This window comes from Propithecus coquereli, unplaced genomic scaffold, assembly GCF_000956105.1.
Source record: "Propithecus coquereli isolate 6110/MARCELLA unplaced genomic scaffold, Pcoq_1.0 Scaffold9, whole genome shotgun sequence".
NCBI classification, from domain to species: Eukaryota; Metazoa; Chordata; class Mammalia; order Primates; family Indriidae; genus Propithecus; species Propithecus coquereli.
Genome location: NW_012155284.1, coordinates 13,530,572 through 13,546,232, shown reverse-complemented (window position 1 = coordinate 13,546,232; position 15,661 = coordinate 13,530,572). Strand labels below are relative to the sequence as shown.

The 15,661-nt window shown below is 40.2% G+C and overlaps 1 protein-coding gene across 1 annotated transcript in view; it reads left to right on the top strand.

Annotated features, from left to right (window-relative positions):
- Window positions 1–15,661, top strand: part of LOC105826522 (microtubule-associated serine/threonine-protein kinase 4-like) — a 167,971-nt gene that overhangs the window by 135,684 nt on the left and 16,626 nt on the right. The window contains exon 2 of the mRNA XM_012664502.1: window positions 7,970–8,123. Within this exon, the coding sequence (XP_012519956.1) occupies window positions 7,970–8,123 (154 nt within the window). The remainder of the gene's footprint in view (window positions 1–7,969; window positions 8,124–15,661) is intronic.

Here is a 15,661-nt window from a genome sequence, read left to right as displayed (position 1 = left end):
TTTTTTGTTTTCTAGACAGAATGTCTCTCTGTTGCCCAGGCTAGAGTGCGGTGGTGTCAGCCTAGCTCACAGCAACCTCAAACTCCCGGGCTCATGTGATTCCTCCTGCCTTAGCCTCCTGAGAGTAGCTGGGACTACAGGCATGAGCCACCACGCCCAGCTAATTTTTTCTGTTGTCTGGATAATTTCTTTCTAATTTTGGTAGAGACAAGGTCTCACTCTTACTGAGCCTGGTCTTGAACTCCTGACCTCAAGTGATCCTCTTGCCTCGGCCTCCCAGAGTGCTAGGATTACAGGCGTCAGCCACCATACCCAGCCAAAGCCAGGGCCAGGGTTCTTAACAGTGGCATTACTGATGTTTTGGGCTGGGTAATTCTTTGTTGTGGGTTGCTGTCCTGTGCATTGCAGGCTATTTAGTAGCATTTCTGGCCTTTAGCCAGTAGATACTAGCAGCAACCCTCTCCTCAAGTTGTAACAAACAAAAATGGTTCCAGACATTGCCACATGTCCCTGGTTTAGGGGGGCGGGGCGATCAGGGCGACAAAAATTGCCACAAATTGAGAACCACTGATTTAGAGGGTAAGGTGAAATCTGGACAAAGGTTAGTATAGCAGGTGAGTACATGAGGTCTCAGTTAGAGGTGGGACTTGCGACACTTGCTGGCGATGGGCTGCAAGCTTTGCCTGGGGATTTCTAGCCACTGAAGTAGGTAGAGAAACATGAGTAGTTGAGTGGTTCACGGGATTCCCAGGATGACAACAGACCATAACCCAGCAGAAGCACAACTAATTCCAGTGTGGAGAACTGAAAGGATTTTCTCCAGGTGTATGTCTTCCTAACTACAATGAAGCTCCCAGTGGGCAGGGATTTTTGGCTGTTTTGTTCATTTCCATGTTGCCCACTGCTATACCCAGAGCGACGCCAGGCACACAGCTGCTTAATAAATCTATAAAAAGAGATGAGTCTTGACAAGGAGGGCACTGGGTAATTTAGGCCCACTTCCTTGCATGTTTATAGAGCAGAGCGGCAGGATTTATAGGGCTGTTTCTTACATTATCATTAAATGGAAGAATGCATTCTAGGTGGCATAATCCAAAATGAATGCCAGCAAAATGAATTAAATAGGCCCCAGTACATTGTACTCCAGGATTGTAGCTCTCTCGGTGATCTGACTCAATCTATAGTTAGATTTTAGGATGCCAGGGAAGCAGCCTGCATATTCTTCAGGCAGTGTATTGTTTTTGTTTTCTGTATTCTTTGATGTAGAGAGGAGGTAAGAGGGCCTGGGAGGTGCCACTCAGAGGGGCCAGGAAAATGGAGAACCGTAGGCTGTACCAGTCACCAGACTGAGGGAGGGGAGACTTGGGCTAAGGCTAGGATGGTGGTGAAAGTTATCAATATTACTGGTTATTGGGTGCGTATCTGTGCCACCTTTTCACACATCATCTCTCTGCCTCCTCTCCACCTCTGAGGTCCGTGCTTCAGAGAGAAGTAGCTTGCCCAGTGCCTGGCCTTGGGATTCTGTCCCTGACAGCTCAAATGGGGGCAGGCTCCTCACCACCGTGCCGCTCTGCCCTAGCGTGGGCGATCACACCCAGGGTTCTATGCTCCAGAGCACAGGCATTACAGCCTGAAATAATTTTAAAGCAGTTTTGATTAAATCCTCACTTTAGCTATAAAAACGAAAAACCAAAAAACCTCTATAAAATTGTAATCAGTTTAATTTCCTTGCAAAACATCTGTGATCATGCACACACACAGATGTTTACCTGGATAACAAATGAGGTGACTTCGCATTTGGGAACAGTAATAATAACCACAGTGGACGTTCACTGTGCACCTCCCGTGTGCCAGGAATTGTTTTACAGGCTTTACATACGTGAGCTCTTATTCCTCACCACCACCTCGGGAAATGGAAACTATTGTTACTGACGTTGTGTGGATGAGGAAACAGGCACAGAAATAAATATTTTAATTAGTAAGTGTTGGCTCTAGTCTGAGCTCCTAACCACTCTGCAATTAGTAGCAATCTAATAATGACTGTCTTAACTGTAGAGATCTGTTCTATCAGTTTTTAAAATATTGATGGTAGGCTTTGGTTTAAAAGTAACTAAAATCCAATTTTGAAATATACTAAAGTTGTTTCAGGTTGCCAGTTTGATTCTTCATTGGATGGCAAGGATGAGGAAAAGATAGAGCAGTTAATTAGGATTATAAACATAGATTGTATAGTTTTTATACTTACATATTTTTGTATCTTTGGTTTCTTTTAGAGTATTTAATATCAAGAAACAGAATAACTGAACAATGTCTTCATAATCTATGGTACTAATCAGTCTCTCTTTTTTTAAAGCATAAAAAGGACTTTACTGGCAAGCCCTCTATTATGTATGCGGAAGACATTGGTGATCACTTTGAACTAATGAACTTTGGCCTTAGGGCACCTGCATTCTGGATGGGTCTTTAAAATGCATGTGCCACATCTTGGGAATAAATGCTGAATTACAGAAGACAGGAATGGGGAGGAAAAGATTGGATTGTTAGGCAGGTGAATATGCTAGCAGGGATACAGTTAAAAAGTAGAATAATTCATTATTTAGGAATCACCTTCAGAGGTAGCTGCATTCAAAAATTAGCATATTAGTTTGGTATATAGAAAATATTCTTTGAAAAGATACGGTTTGCCTTAACCTAAAGATCTTGTTCATATATGAAGTATTCAGTTCTGTCAAAATACTAGAAACTCACTTTAGTGTTCCATCTTGAGTAACATTTAATATAATTTTATTCTATTTTTTCAACAATAAAAGGCCTTATGGCATGTGTTCTCTATTTTTTCCTGTTAAATTTTTTACTGAATACCAGAGATTTGCAATTCATTTGTTCTTTCCATCAATATTTAAAGGGTGCCTTTTATGTAGTTAGCACTGTTCTAGAGATGGAATAGTGGACAAAACAGACTAGTACGTAATTTCATGTAACTTACATTTCAGCAGAGGAAGAACAGCAAGAGACAAGTACAAAAGATCTCATGTAGATGCTATGAAGAAAAATTATAGAAAAGGGAATAAAGTGGGGGGCGTGCTATTTTGCATAGGCAGTTACAGAGGGCTTCCTGGGAAGAGTGACATTTGAATAGAGACCCAGAGGACAAAGGGGGCGGGGAGCTAATACCTGGAAATTGTCACAGGTAGAAGAAAAGGTAAATGTGAGGTCCTGGGTGGGAAGATGCCTGGGGCATCCAAAGTCTGGCAAGAGAGAAAAGTGGATTGAGTGGAGTGGTAGCAGCTGGGATCAGTGAGGTCGGGGTAGAGGTAGTGAGACCTTGTAGGGCACGGTCAAGACTTTGAGTTCTGTTCTGGGAGAAGGGGAAGCCGTGGTTGGACTCCAGAGCAGCTGGGGAGTCTGGATTATGTTTTAGAAGGGCCACTGGCTGCAGTGCTAAGACTAGGGTGGAAGCAGAGAGACCCCTTGGGAGGCTATTGCAAGGGAGATTGGGATGGCAGGGAAGAAGGGTGGAGGGCACTAGAAATGGTGGTGATTGGATTCTTGGATGTATTCATATTTGGGAGGTTGAGCTAGAAGATTTGCTGGTTGGATATGGAGTGAAAAAGAAAAGGTTAGGTTACCTGTAAGGTTTGTGACCTCAATAGCTAGAAAAAAGTTGCCATTTACTGAAATGAGAAAAATTCTTCTCTTTCTGTTTGTATGATCATTGTTAATATTTAGAAATTATGAATGAGAGAACTAATGTGCTTGGGCATGAAAGATGAGATTGGAGAAAATCATCAGTTAAGAAGGCTGAAAAGTCAATGTTGATGATGTAATATGCCTTTTTAGAGACACATATACTAGCGACTATAACCATGGAAAGAAAAACCTGTGGTTCATGTTTGGAGATCATGGTGGTGACCATAAACAAAATTAGATTGAGCCTCTCAAGTGATTTGTCTTTACTTTTACTTTTTTTAAAGATACATTTGTAATTGACAAAAATTATATCGTGTACAATATGATGTCTTGAAATATGTATACTTAATGGAGTGGCTAAATCAAGCTAATTAACATACATCACTTTTTTTGTGATAAGAACACTTAAAATCTTTCTTAGTGATTTTTCAGAATATAGTATAAATACATTGTTATTAACTCTATCCTTTTAATTCATCTTCATTGATGTGGCAGAAGCCACACCGTAATTGTGGTGGATTCTTCTGTTTTTCTCAGCCTGATAATTTGAGAAATAACATACAATGGTGGGGATGATAAATGTAGAAAATATAGGTGTAGAATTCTGGTGATCAGCACCTCTATAGGACTGATAATTTTGGAAACCTTCCCCCAAGTCTGCATCAGACTCATCTCGGTGATACACCTTTTGTCCCTTACGATGTTTCCACGTTTCCTGTGATAAACTGCTAGCAAGAGCACTCGTACATCAGTCACATGTAGGTGGTATGCTGTGCCCCATCTGTCTGACTTGTAAATTCAATAATATGCAAATACACCTTTTCAAACTGTTCTGTGGCTTTTGAGGGAACTAAAGGAGGTTATGAAAACTAACATAGGAAGTTTTTAGCAAGTCCAGTCACCATAAGTGAATATTTGCTATTGGTAAACTGAGGGAAGGATATATTTCTGGGGAGTATGTTTCCATCCAGGATACTTTGTGGCTAGCAGCATGCTAGGTGACAAAGGGAGTAGGATCTGGCCCTCCAGGAGTCCACTGTCTGCTTGGGGAGGGAAATCAAGAGTTGTGTAAAGCAAGTATAATAAGCCAAGGCTTAGATGACCTTGAACATCAGTGAAAGTTTCAAGACAACCTCTGTCTTTAGTTAAACTCCTTGTAGTATGAAGACTTGGGGAGTTTGGAAAAGTTGGAAAACTTTTGATTGAATGATTAAATTGAAATCATTTAAAGGACAATGTCCAAAGTGACATGTTGGATGTCTACCATAAGCTGTAGGGTGTGATAAAATGTTCTTAAAGGGATCATGAGTGTTTGAATCAGGACAAAATATGAAAAATTGCAGGGCAGCAGTAGACCATTTTGAGAAGCTTTGATTAATTGTAGAAAGAATAGTAGAGCCACTGACAACAGAGCAAATTTGGAAAAATGATCTATTTAGAGAGAGCCCTGTTGGGAGTGTGATTTGATGCGGAGAAGGAAATGGGATCTTGGAACATTGCACTATGCTTATAGGTTTTCCTACTCACATTGCACTCAAAACATTTGCAGCCCTCACAGTTCACTGCCTCAATTTTCCCAGACTTAAAAGTAATACTCCTCTCTTGGGGTTGTCATTCTGATTAAAAACCCTGGCTTATGGACTAATAGCTTGTGGCTATATATATGTGATATGTGGTGAAATAGATTTTTTTTTTCTTTTTCCTACATTTTTCTCCCTGATTTCCTTCTCTTTCTTCCACATTTGTTTGATGTCTTTTATGGCTTTGTTGGAAATATGTAAGAAAACCACATAATTCCTATTTAGGTATTATCTTCATTCTTCTGCTTGTGTTTCCACCCTCTGTTAATTTGTGATATAACAATCTTCCCCTGGAGTAATTAATTGTAATTCTACAAGCTGAAAAATTTAACTTCAGGTGAAAAATAAGTAGCAGAAGCTGATGAACCTTCAACAATAAATATTTGTATTTTATGCAGCTGCCACTAGTAATCAAGAGAAAATAACTAAGTAGAACGGACCCTAACTCGCTTGATTGCTTTGAGGGGTGGCCATTCATGCTTGGTGTGTTTGCTGAGGACTAATAGCTATTACGGGATATTTTGCTGAATGTCTGTGGCATATTGCCACCTTGTGGCTGCAAGCTTTCCCTATAAAAGAACAAATTTTTAATGCTAAGTCGACATGATATAATCTTAGTTTACATTTTTCCTAGTATTTACACTTCACCTTGATCACAAAAGATTTGAGACACTGTATAAGAATGTGTAGAATACAGGTAAGAGAATTTAAGAGAATATCCTTGTTCTTAGAAGAGGCATACTGAAGTACTTAGGGGCAAAGGTGCATGGTGTCTACAACTATCACTCACTCTGTGCATGCACATGTGTGTACAGAGAGAGCAAAAGTAATGTGAAAAGAGGTTAACTCACCATTGGTAAAGGGAATGTGGGTGTTTATTGTACTAGTCCTACAACTTTTCTGTAGTTGCAAATTTTTTTCTGAAAATTTTCAAAGTAAAAAAATTGGCAGGAAAAGAAAAAGAAAAATGAGGTAAGGGCAAAAAATGGAGGCAAGAAGGAGGGAAAAATAATCTCTACATTGTGTAATGATCTGACTACAGATGGACCAGTGATTGGATTCTGCATTTTCTAGTAGCTGATGTGTAACTGTTCATGTTTCTCTGGTTACAATTCATTGTCCGTAAGACTGAAGGGCAAAATGTCTGAGGCCAGACAGAAATTTTTCCTTGGAGGCCCTCCTAGGTAGAACACTGATGTAATGTACAGCAGCCTCAACAAATATCTTATGATCAGTACAACTCCTTATTCAAAAGGCTTTTTCTTTTTTAAATTTGCACTCAGGGATCCCTTTTCCCTGCTGATCTGGCTTTGATCATGGAGTGGGTGGGCAGTTAGTTCTTCAAGGGTCTCTCTCTAAGATACTAACTGGCAATGTGTTTGAGATGGTACTCACGGAGAAGTGTTTGAAACCAGCTATTTGGTGTTCCTAATGAATACAGTTGAGCTTGGGGATAAGTTGACATCTCTTAACAGTTGAGCCAATGAGATCTGTTCTATCAACTAACTTGGGAGGGGCTACTCACAGGCAGGGCCATTTTTTTGTGCGTGTAGTGATTTTGAATATGCTGCGATATATAGATGGACAGATGGATGACCTAGACTCCAAATTTCTTTTTCTTATAAATACATCTGTGGTAGTCTTAATTTGAAAAAATTCAGACAGGTAGTCCACCTCTCTTCCCTGGAAAACGAAATAAGTCTCAGTAAAATAGCCCTTAAAATACCTGGTTTTGAGCAATGTTACCCAAGTCTTTTCTGTTCTTAAATTTCTAGAAAGTTGGACCTTTATGTGGCAGTTGGATTTTCATGAGTATCTGAATATATTTTTGCTTTTCTTTTTTGGTCCTTAATAACTTATCTGGACATATGTATATGCACATGAGTATTTTTGTCCTTAACTGTCTTAGACGTATATTCATATGTACTTACTTGAAGGTGAACATTTTAGGAGGTTTGGCACGATGCAAGTATAAGAGGCTTTCTTATAAAAGCAGAACACATCTTGAAATAAGTGTTGTGACACAAGGGATTCTTTTATAGAAAGCTGTCTCTTGAAGTGACTTTGGTTTCTCTGGTTCTTGTGACAGGTTTTCTTTTAAAAAGCTATACAGTGATGTAGGAATGTATTGATTTCCATTAAGGGCTATGGTGCTTAGAAATTTCTCTCCTGTACATGTTTGTGAGCAAGCAATATGTGAATTTTCTTTTGTAACCAACTCAAGAAGTGATCTGTTGGCTTCTCTATAGAGCAACATTCTTCAATTTTGGGGAAAACCACAGACCACAGAAATACATATTTTATATAGTGACCCAGGACACACACAAACATGCATAACTGAATCAAAAATTTCATGAAACCGTAGCTTCTCTTTCTTCATTGGACTCTGATAATTTTTGTTCTATTGCATTAAAAAATACTGTTCACAGTCTACTAAACTTGATTTCATGACCTACCAATGTGTTATGACCCATAGCTTGAAAAACACTGCTGTTGAGATTTTCAGCAAGCCAGACTCTTGCAGATGGAAAACACAATAGTGAAATCCTGAATTCTCTAATCTAGCCAAATTGAAAACAGTTTGGGAGAAAGGGGTTTGGAGAAGGGAAAGAAGGGAAGAAAGTGTGAGTGGATGGTATTTCCTTCTGGGTTGTGTTTTGTGTCCCCAGCAAATGATGCAATTCTTCTTCTCTCTGCAGCTTGACCACATATTGTCTCCTCCACCCATGCCGTTTCGGAAATGCAGCAACCCGGATGTGGCTTCTGGCCCTGGAAAATCACTGAAGTATAAAAGACAGCTGAGTGAGGATGGAAGACAGCTGCGGCGAGGGAGTCTGGGAGGAGCCCTGACTGGTGAGTCAAGGGTGGCTTGTGTACGAGAAGGAATTGCTTTTCTCTTAATAGGGTCCTGAAGGGCCCTTGAGTTCCGCATGTGACAGTCAGCCTGCTTGAGAATACACCTGCCTCTCTGCAGACCGTGGGGTAAAATTGCATCCAATCCAGAAAGCAGTTAAATTGATTAGTAGTAAACTTGACTGAAATATAATTTACATGCAAAAATTGTCCCCATTTTAAGGGCATATACGAATGGATTTTGGCAAATTTATACCCCAGTTTAACTACCCCCACGATCAAGATGTAAAATATTCCCTAGTCACCTCACCCTCCACCTCCACCCCACTCCTAATCCTTGGCCCCAGGCAACCATAGATCTCCTTTCCTCACTATGGATTAGATTTATCTTAAGAGTTTTATAGCAATGGAACCATCCAGTCCCTACCCTTTTGTGTCTGGCTGCTTCTGCCCAGTGTGATGTTTTTAAGATTCATCCATGTTGTGCATGTATCCGTAGCTAGCGTTCTATACCACTGTAGGGTGACTACAGTTAACAATAATATATAACCTCAAATAGCTACAAGGATGTTGAATGTTCCCAACACAAAGAAATGTTAAATGGTGGGTGATGGATATACTGATTACACTGATCTGATCACGATGTATTGAAATATTGCTATGTACATTGTGACCACACAATGATTATTGTCAATTACTAAAAAATAAAATTAAAAAAAACCCCTGCAAAACTGTTTTCTAAAATCGTACTATTTTACATTCTCACCATAGATGAGCAATCTAATTACTCTGCATCCTTGCTAACCTGTGGTATTACCAGTCTTTCATTTTAGCCATTTTAATCGTATCGTAGTCCTATCACCTTATGGTTTTCATTTGTTTCCTTGATGGCTAGGTAGTATAGAACATCTTTTCATGCACTTACTGGACATTTATATATATTCTTTTGTGAAGTATCAGTTCAAATCTTTTACCACTTTTTAAATAGCATTGATTAAATAAGAAATTTTCAAATCTAGAAAACCCACAAATCATTTTTATTGTCTTGCAAAATAGCCAAATTAAGATAAGTTAAAACATGGCTTTTTAAAAAATAACTCGCCATTTAAAAGTTCATGTTATTTAACTTTAAATCACTAAAGGATAGATTTCTGTTATTTCATCTGAGTGATTTTTCCTCCAGATATAAATATTTTCAGAATACTTTATTGTTTTTTAAACCCCAACACGAAGTTTTCTCTTCCATATGACAGTCTTGTCTGCCAATTCAAAAATGGCCTGGAAAATAAGTTGAATTACTCACTTTTTTTTTTTTTTTTGAGAATTATGGATTTTTGACTTTTCAGAGATGAAATTTCTGGGAATAGAAATGCTTTTGCCACATGATCAGTAGAGTCTGGAACATTTGACCCAGTGCGGTGCGCTGCTGGGATAGAGGGTGAAACTGACCTCAGGCCAAGGGGAAGAAATTCATCAAAAAATTGCTGCACTTCACTGAGTTTGAGGCAAATCTTTTCAATTGAGTTTTACCGATGTTCTTCTAATGCTCGTTCGGACATTTTTCTTTGTTTTCCTTTTATAGGTGTAGACTGTTTGCTTTTTTAAGTGGGAGATCCTAAAGATTATTTATCCTAACTCCATATAGGTAGGAAAACTAAATCTCAAAGACCCTTACAGACCCTTAAATCTGGGCATGGATATATTGATAACGTGCCTGACAGTTCACAGTGAGGAAGCTGCGGAATGAGGGACAGAACCTCAGGATTTTGAATCCTGGCTTCTTGATATGCAAATGAGTGCCCCAAATCCGTGTCCTACATTGCACGACTGTGATGTGTGTTGCAGCCTTAACAGTCAGAAAATGAAGGCTTCTTTTCCTCAGGAAGAGAGTTGTGTTTTTCAAATGTCTGGGTTGTTTGAAATGCAAAAGAAATAGGAATCTATATATGTGTATAACATGCACATAATAAGAAAACAGCTTTGTAGACAATATAAACTAAAATTTCTAAAACCGTTAGCATCATGATGTTCTATCTTGGGGAAAAAAGTTAAGAGTTTTCTTTTTTGGACTATGGAAATCAATTTGGAATAACATCTGAAAATTTTAAAAGCATTTTAGAGTGAATTTTACTTGAAGAAGGAAAGGAAAAACAAACCACAATCCTAGAAAACATTCTTTCATTTAAAATTCACCTGATGATCTAGAGGCTGGAGGATTTCTTGAGGCCAGTTTGAGACCAGCCTGGGCAACATGGTAAGACCCCTGTCTCTACCAAAAAAAGAAGAAAAAAAAAAAGAGCGAGCAGAGAATTAGCCAGGTGTGTGGCACATGCCTATAGTCTCAGCTACTTGGGAGTCTGAGGCAGGAGTATTGCTCAACCCCAGGAGTTTGAAGCTGCAGTGAGCTATGATCATGTCACTCCAGCCTAGGTGACAGAGCAAGACACCATCTCTAAAAAAATAAATAAATAAAATTAACCTGGAAATCATTATGTTTGAGTACTGCGTAGCACTTAACGAGTTTCTTATCCTAAAAGCCTCCTTAGCTTAGTGGGCAAGTCTAAAGGAAATCAGATTAAAGCCAATTTACATCAAGTATGGCTGTTTTGTGGGTAGCTTTGGTGTTTAGTAAATACCATACCTAAATATTAATGCAACTTAAACTCTCCTATACACTCTAGATTTCATTTTTGTATTAATAATACCATCAAAAGAATGCCTATGTAAAAATGGTGTATGTGAAGGTAGTGTTACATGCTATGATAAGCAAACCAAAAAATATCAATGGCTTAAGACAATAGTAGTTTATTTCTTGCTCATGTAACTGTTCAAAGTAAATGTTTTGGGTTAGCAGGCAGGTCTCTTCCCACGGTGATTCAGGGACCCACATTCCTTCTGTCTTCTGGTTTTGTTCTTCATGGCCTTGAGAGGCCCCAGTTTCCAGTTGGCAGAAGTGGAAAGAAAGGGGAGAAACACTTTTGACTTCTTAAAAGTCCCAGCCTGGAAGAGACACACTCGTTTCCATTCACATTCTCTTGGAAAGATCTAGTCACATGGTCACAGCTGACTGTAAGGTTGGTATGGGTGGGGTGCTAAGAGATAAGGGTCCCTGCCAGCCTGCGGCCTCAGAGTCCAACTTACACAAGAGGCAAGGGGTGCATCGCTTACTAAGTCAGACAAGACTGGGAGAGAAATAGATCTTAATAAGGACAGGATGTGATTAATTCCATTTTGAGTACGTTAAGTTTGAAATGCCTATGAAACATGCTAAATAGGTATGTTAAGAAGGACTGTGGAATTTCAGAGGCAGAAGGAAGCATATTCAGGGAAGGAAAGGTTGGCAAACTATATGTTGGCTGCATCTGAGAGAGTGAGAAAGATGAAGACAGGAAAGTATCATTGGATGGAACAATATAGCACTAGGTAATCTTGGGGAGAGTAGTGAGGTACACATAGAAGCTAGAGTGGTGTGGGTGAAGACATAATGGTAATTTAGGAATTAAAGATGGCTTATGTGTTGATAGATGTGAGAATTCTCCAGAGGCACAGAACTAGTAGGATATATATATGTATATGAAAGGGAGTTTATTAGGGAGAATTGGCTCACATAATTGTAAAGGTGAAGTCCCACAATAGCTGTCTGCAAATGGGGGAATGAGAAAAGCTGGTAGCATGGCTCAGGTCAAGTCCAAAAGCCTCACAACAAGGAAGCTGATAGTGCGGCCCCCAGTCTGAGGCCCAAGGCCTGAGAGCCCCTGCTGGTGCAAATACCAGAGTCTGAAGGCCAAAGAACCTGGAGTCTGATGTCCAAGGGCAGGAGGAGAAAAGGTGTCCTCCTCTGGAAGCGGGGAGAGAGGAAGCTTAGCAGGCTGAGTATCCCCCTCCCTCCAGCCTGTTCTGTTCTGGACGGTGCCTGCCCACACTGAGGGCGGGACTTCCTCTCCAAGTCCACGCCCTCCCAGACACAACCACAAACAGTGCTCACCAGCCATTTAGGCATCCCTCAGTCCAGTTGAGTGGACGCCTGAAATTAACCAGCACAAAAGATGAAAGTATAGATGGCTCTTTGAGAAGTTGTGCTGTGAAAGGGACTAGAAACATAAGGTGTGAGCTGGAAGGATGTGAGAAGTCAGAGCCATCCTCGTGCGTGAGACACAGAGCATGTTTGTAAGGTGTTGAGGATGGTTTCGATGAGAGAGATGATAGCCAGAGACGGTATTAATATTGGAGGAATGGGGTTCGGTATCCAGAGCACACGTAAGAGAGTTGGCCTTTCATAGATGGAGGGTCACTTCCTCCACTCCATCAGGAGGAAGGAGGAGAAGATAGATGCAGAGGCAGGTAGTTCAGGTACATTCCATCTCTACCGTGGAATACTACTCAGCAATGAAAAGGAACACACTATTGATACACACAACAAACTGGCCGAATCTTCAGAGAATTATGCTGAGTGAGAAAAGAGTCAATCCCAAGGTTATGGAGTTCCATTTATAGATAACGTTCTAGATATGACAGAATTATGGAAATAGAGAACTGATTAGTGGTTGCCGGGGATGAGGTGGGAGGGAAGTAGGCATGGCTAGAAAAGGGCAACGTGAGGGATCCTTGTGATGATGGAAATGTTCTATACTGGACAGTGTCCATGTCAGTCCCCGGGCTGTGATGGTGCACTATAGTTTAAGATGGCGGTCCCCAACCTTTTTGGCACCAGGGACAATTTTCATGGAAAACAGTTTTTCCATGGACTGGAGGGGAGGGATGTTTCAAGATGATTCAAGCGCATTACATTTATTGTGCACTTTATTATTATTACACTGCAATATACAATAAAATAATTATACAACTCACCGTAGGTTTAAGATGTTACTATTAGGGGAAGCTGGGTAAAGAGGAGAACCTGAGAGCTTTCTGTATTATTTCCCACAATTGCATCTATATCTACAATTTTCTCAAAATAAGTTTAACTTTCAAGATGTCTGCTTTCCATATCACTGATTTTAATAAGTTTGCTTTTTTAAAAAACAGGTTGTTTAATAGATTTGGTGTCTTCGCTTTTCTCAGTGCATGGTGAGAGACCTGGGTGGGGTTTCGGGGGTTACACAGGAGTTGAGAGAAGAAAGTATGAAATAGTCTTGAAGAATAGGGAGGGAGATGTAAACGTAGTAGGATTTCTTGGAAGCATTGATAGCCCATTTAAGGTTTGAGATCATGAATTGAAAGTGAAGTCTGTGTTTGTGCAAAAGGTTAAGGCATCAGGGGATTTTATGTGCTGGGTGATTTGGTTCCACAGAACATAGCAGAGAGGCCTGGACAAGGGTCACTCCATGAGAGGGGTGGGAAGGGTGGAGCTGAGCCGTACAGGAATGAGAGGAAGTTTCAGTGCCCATACTGGGACTTTCTCAGCGGTCGAGCCAAAGCTAGTGGGAGCTTGGAAAGAGGAATAGAAGCTGGGACTTGAGTACGTGGTGGGGCTGGGGATTGAGCAGTTGTTGGGCTGGGTTTGCCTTAAGCAGCTCCCGAAGAATGAGTGAAATGTTAATATAGTCATGGGGATATGTTCATTTTTAGGTGATTTTGTCGTTGTTTGAACATCACAGAGTGTACTTACAAAAGCATAGATGGTATAGACTGTACACACCTAGGCTACAAATCTGTGCAGCATGTGGGTTGTACTGAATGCTGCAGGCAATTGTAACACAGTGGTCAGTATTTGGGTAGCTAAACCTGTCTAAATGTAGAAAAGGTACAGTAAAGACACAGTATTATATTCTTATGGGACCACCCTACTATATGTGATCTGTTGTTGACTGAAACTTTATGTGATACATGAGTGTATTTTGAAATTTGGCACACCTTGACACTTGTAAAGGACAAAGATCTTTACAGGTGGTGCTCTCTTGTGATATTCTCAATTAGGGTTCTTAGCACTTGATCAACAGAAAAAGGAAATACTCAAATTCACAAATCACACTTAAGGTTCTACTGACTTAAAAACATCCTGCTTCTATTTGTTTTACTATTTCTTAATAATTATAAAATCTCTATGCTGAAGGCACCTAACCAAGGGCAGGAATTCTTTTAAGTTGGTGTCGTGTTCTGTTTTAGAACTTATAAAATTTATGTATTTCGTCAGCAACAGTCGAGGAAGCTGGAGAATGGCTCTACCTATTTTTCTGAGTCACCAGGCAATAAAGAGGCAGTTCTGCTAGCGTCGTCTTCCTGGTGTGAGTGCATGATTTTAAGAAGCCAATGCATTTATTGTTTTCACTGTTTCTGTGTGAGTTTATATCCTGGATATTTTGTTTGCTATCTAGGTGTTCCAAATAAAAGGTGAGTATTTTGTTGTATTTTTGCGTTTGCAGTTTCTCCTTGTCAGAGAAGGAAGGTCTCATGAGACCTAGACTTAATGGGACACACAGCTGTCGGCTCGTTCCTTTGGCAGATGCTGCCTCCCAGTGGCTCTCGGTCAGGGAGCCTTCTGCTGTAGCTCCTCTCCCATGCAGATGGTCTACTGATGAGTCATTGCCCCTCTAACGGGCTCACATGGTGGTTCGCAGGCCCTGGGTCACCTGCTGCTTAGAAACTGCCAAGTAGCCACCACTTTGTTCACAGCCAAGTGGTAGCCTCTTTTAGTGTAAACCCAAATCTCTCCTTCAGGTATTTTGCACCAAGAAAACCTTCCCAAGAGGTGACAAGTCAGGTGTGATGGGAGAATTAATTGAGGAAAGAGGCTAAATGAGGACTTGACAATCGAATGCATTTCTCTTGTACTGAGAGGCAGATGAGGGACTGGACTATTCGCTTTGATGTGTACGTGAGCTCCAGAGAGTGCTGGGAGCCACGCTAGATCAGCAAATCTGGCTCTTCCGAGATCTGCCTTACAGTTCCGTACCTGATAGTGTTTGAAGGCTTAAAACTTGGTCCTGAGTGTTAATTAAGGAGATGTTTTCCATAGGAGGCCCTGTTTCTCTTAAGATTTTGAAGCACCTTTTGCAGAGCAGAAGGTAACTTGGGCTTTAAATCACTGTTGATGTAGAATTTCAGGATTGCCACGGCAGGCAAATACTCAGACAAAACTAAACCATTATCACCTGCACAGCAAGTTGGCCTTCTTGGCCTTCAGGTGGGTATGTTGGATGTGGCAAACCAAATCCACTAACTGAAATTCTTCCATGTACGGCAAAGAAGAGAGTGCCTGCTGGTCATTTAAAGGTTTTGCTGGCCTAATTTTAAATATTTTTCTATAAGGAGGTTCTGTATACCAATTAGGCTAATGAAGAAACTTAACAAAAACAAGCCAAAAATGTAGAAAATATTAAGATCTACAAAGATCTCTTCTCCCCACCTCCCACCCCCTCGCTCATTTCTTATGCTCTAGTGTGAGTCTTTAAATAATAGACTTTGGTCCTTTCTGAGGAAAAAATGAACTTATCGAATCCATATAATAAAAATTTATGTTGCTTTGTTCTTAAAATTCCCTTTAGAACAGGGAATTGATTTTAGGCAGGATTTTTTTTTTTTTTTTTTTTTTTGAGACA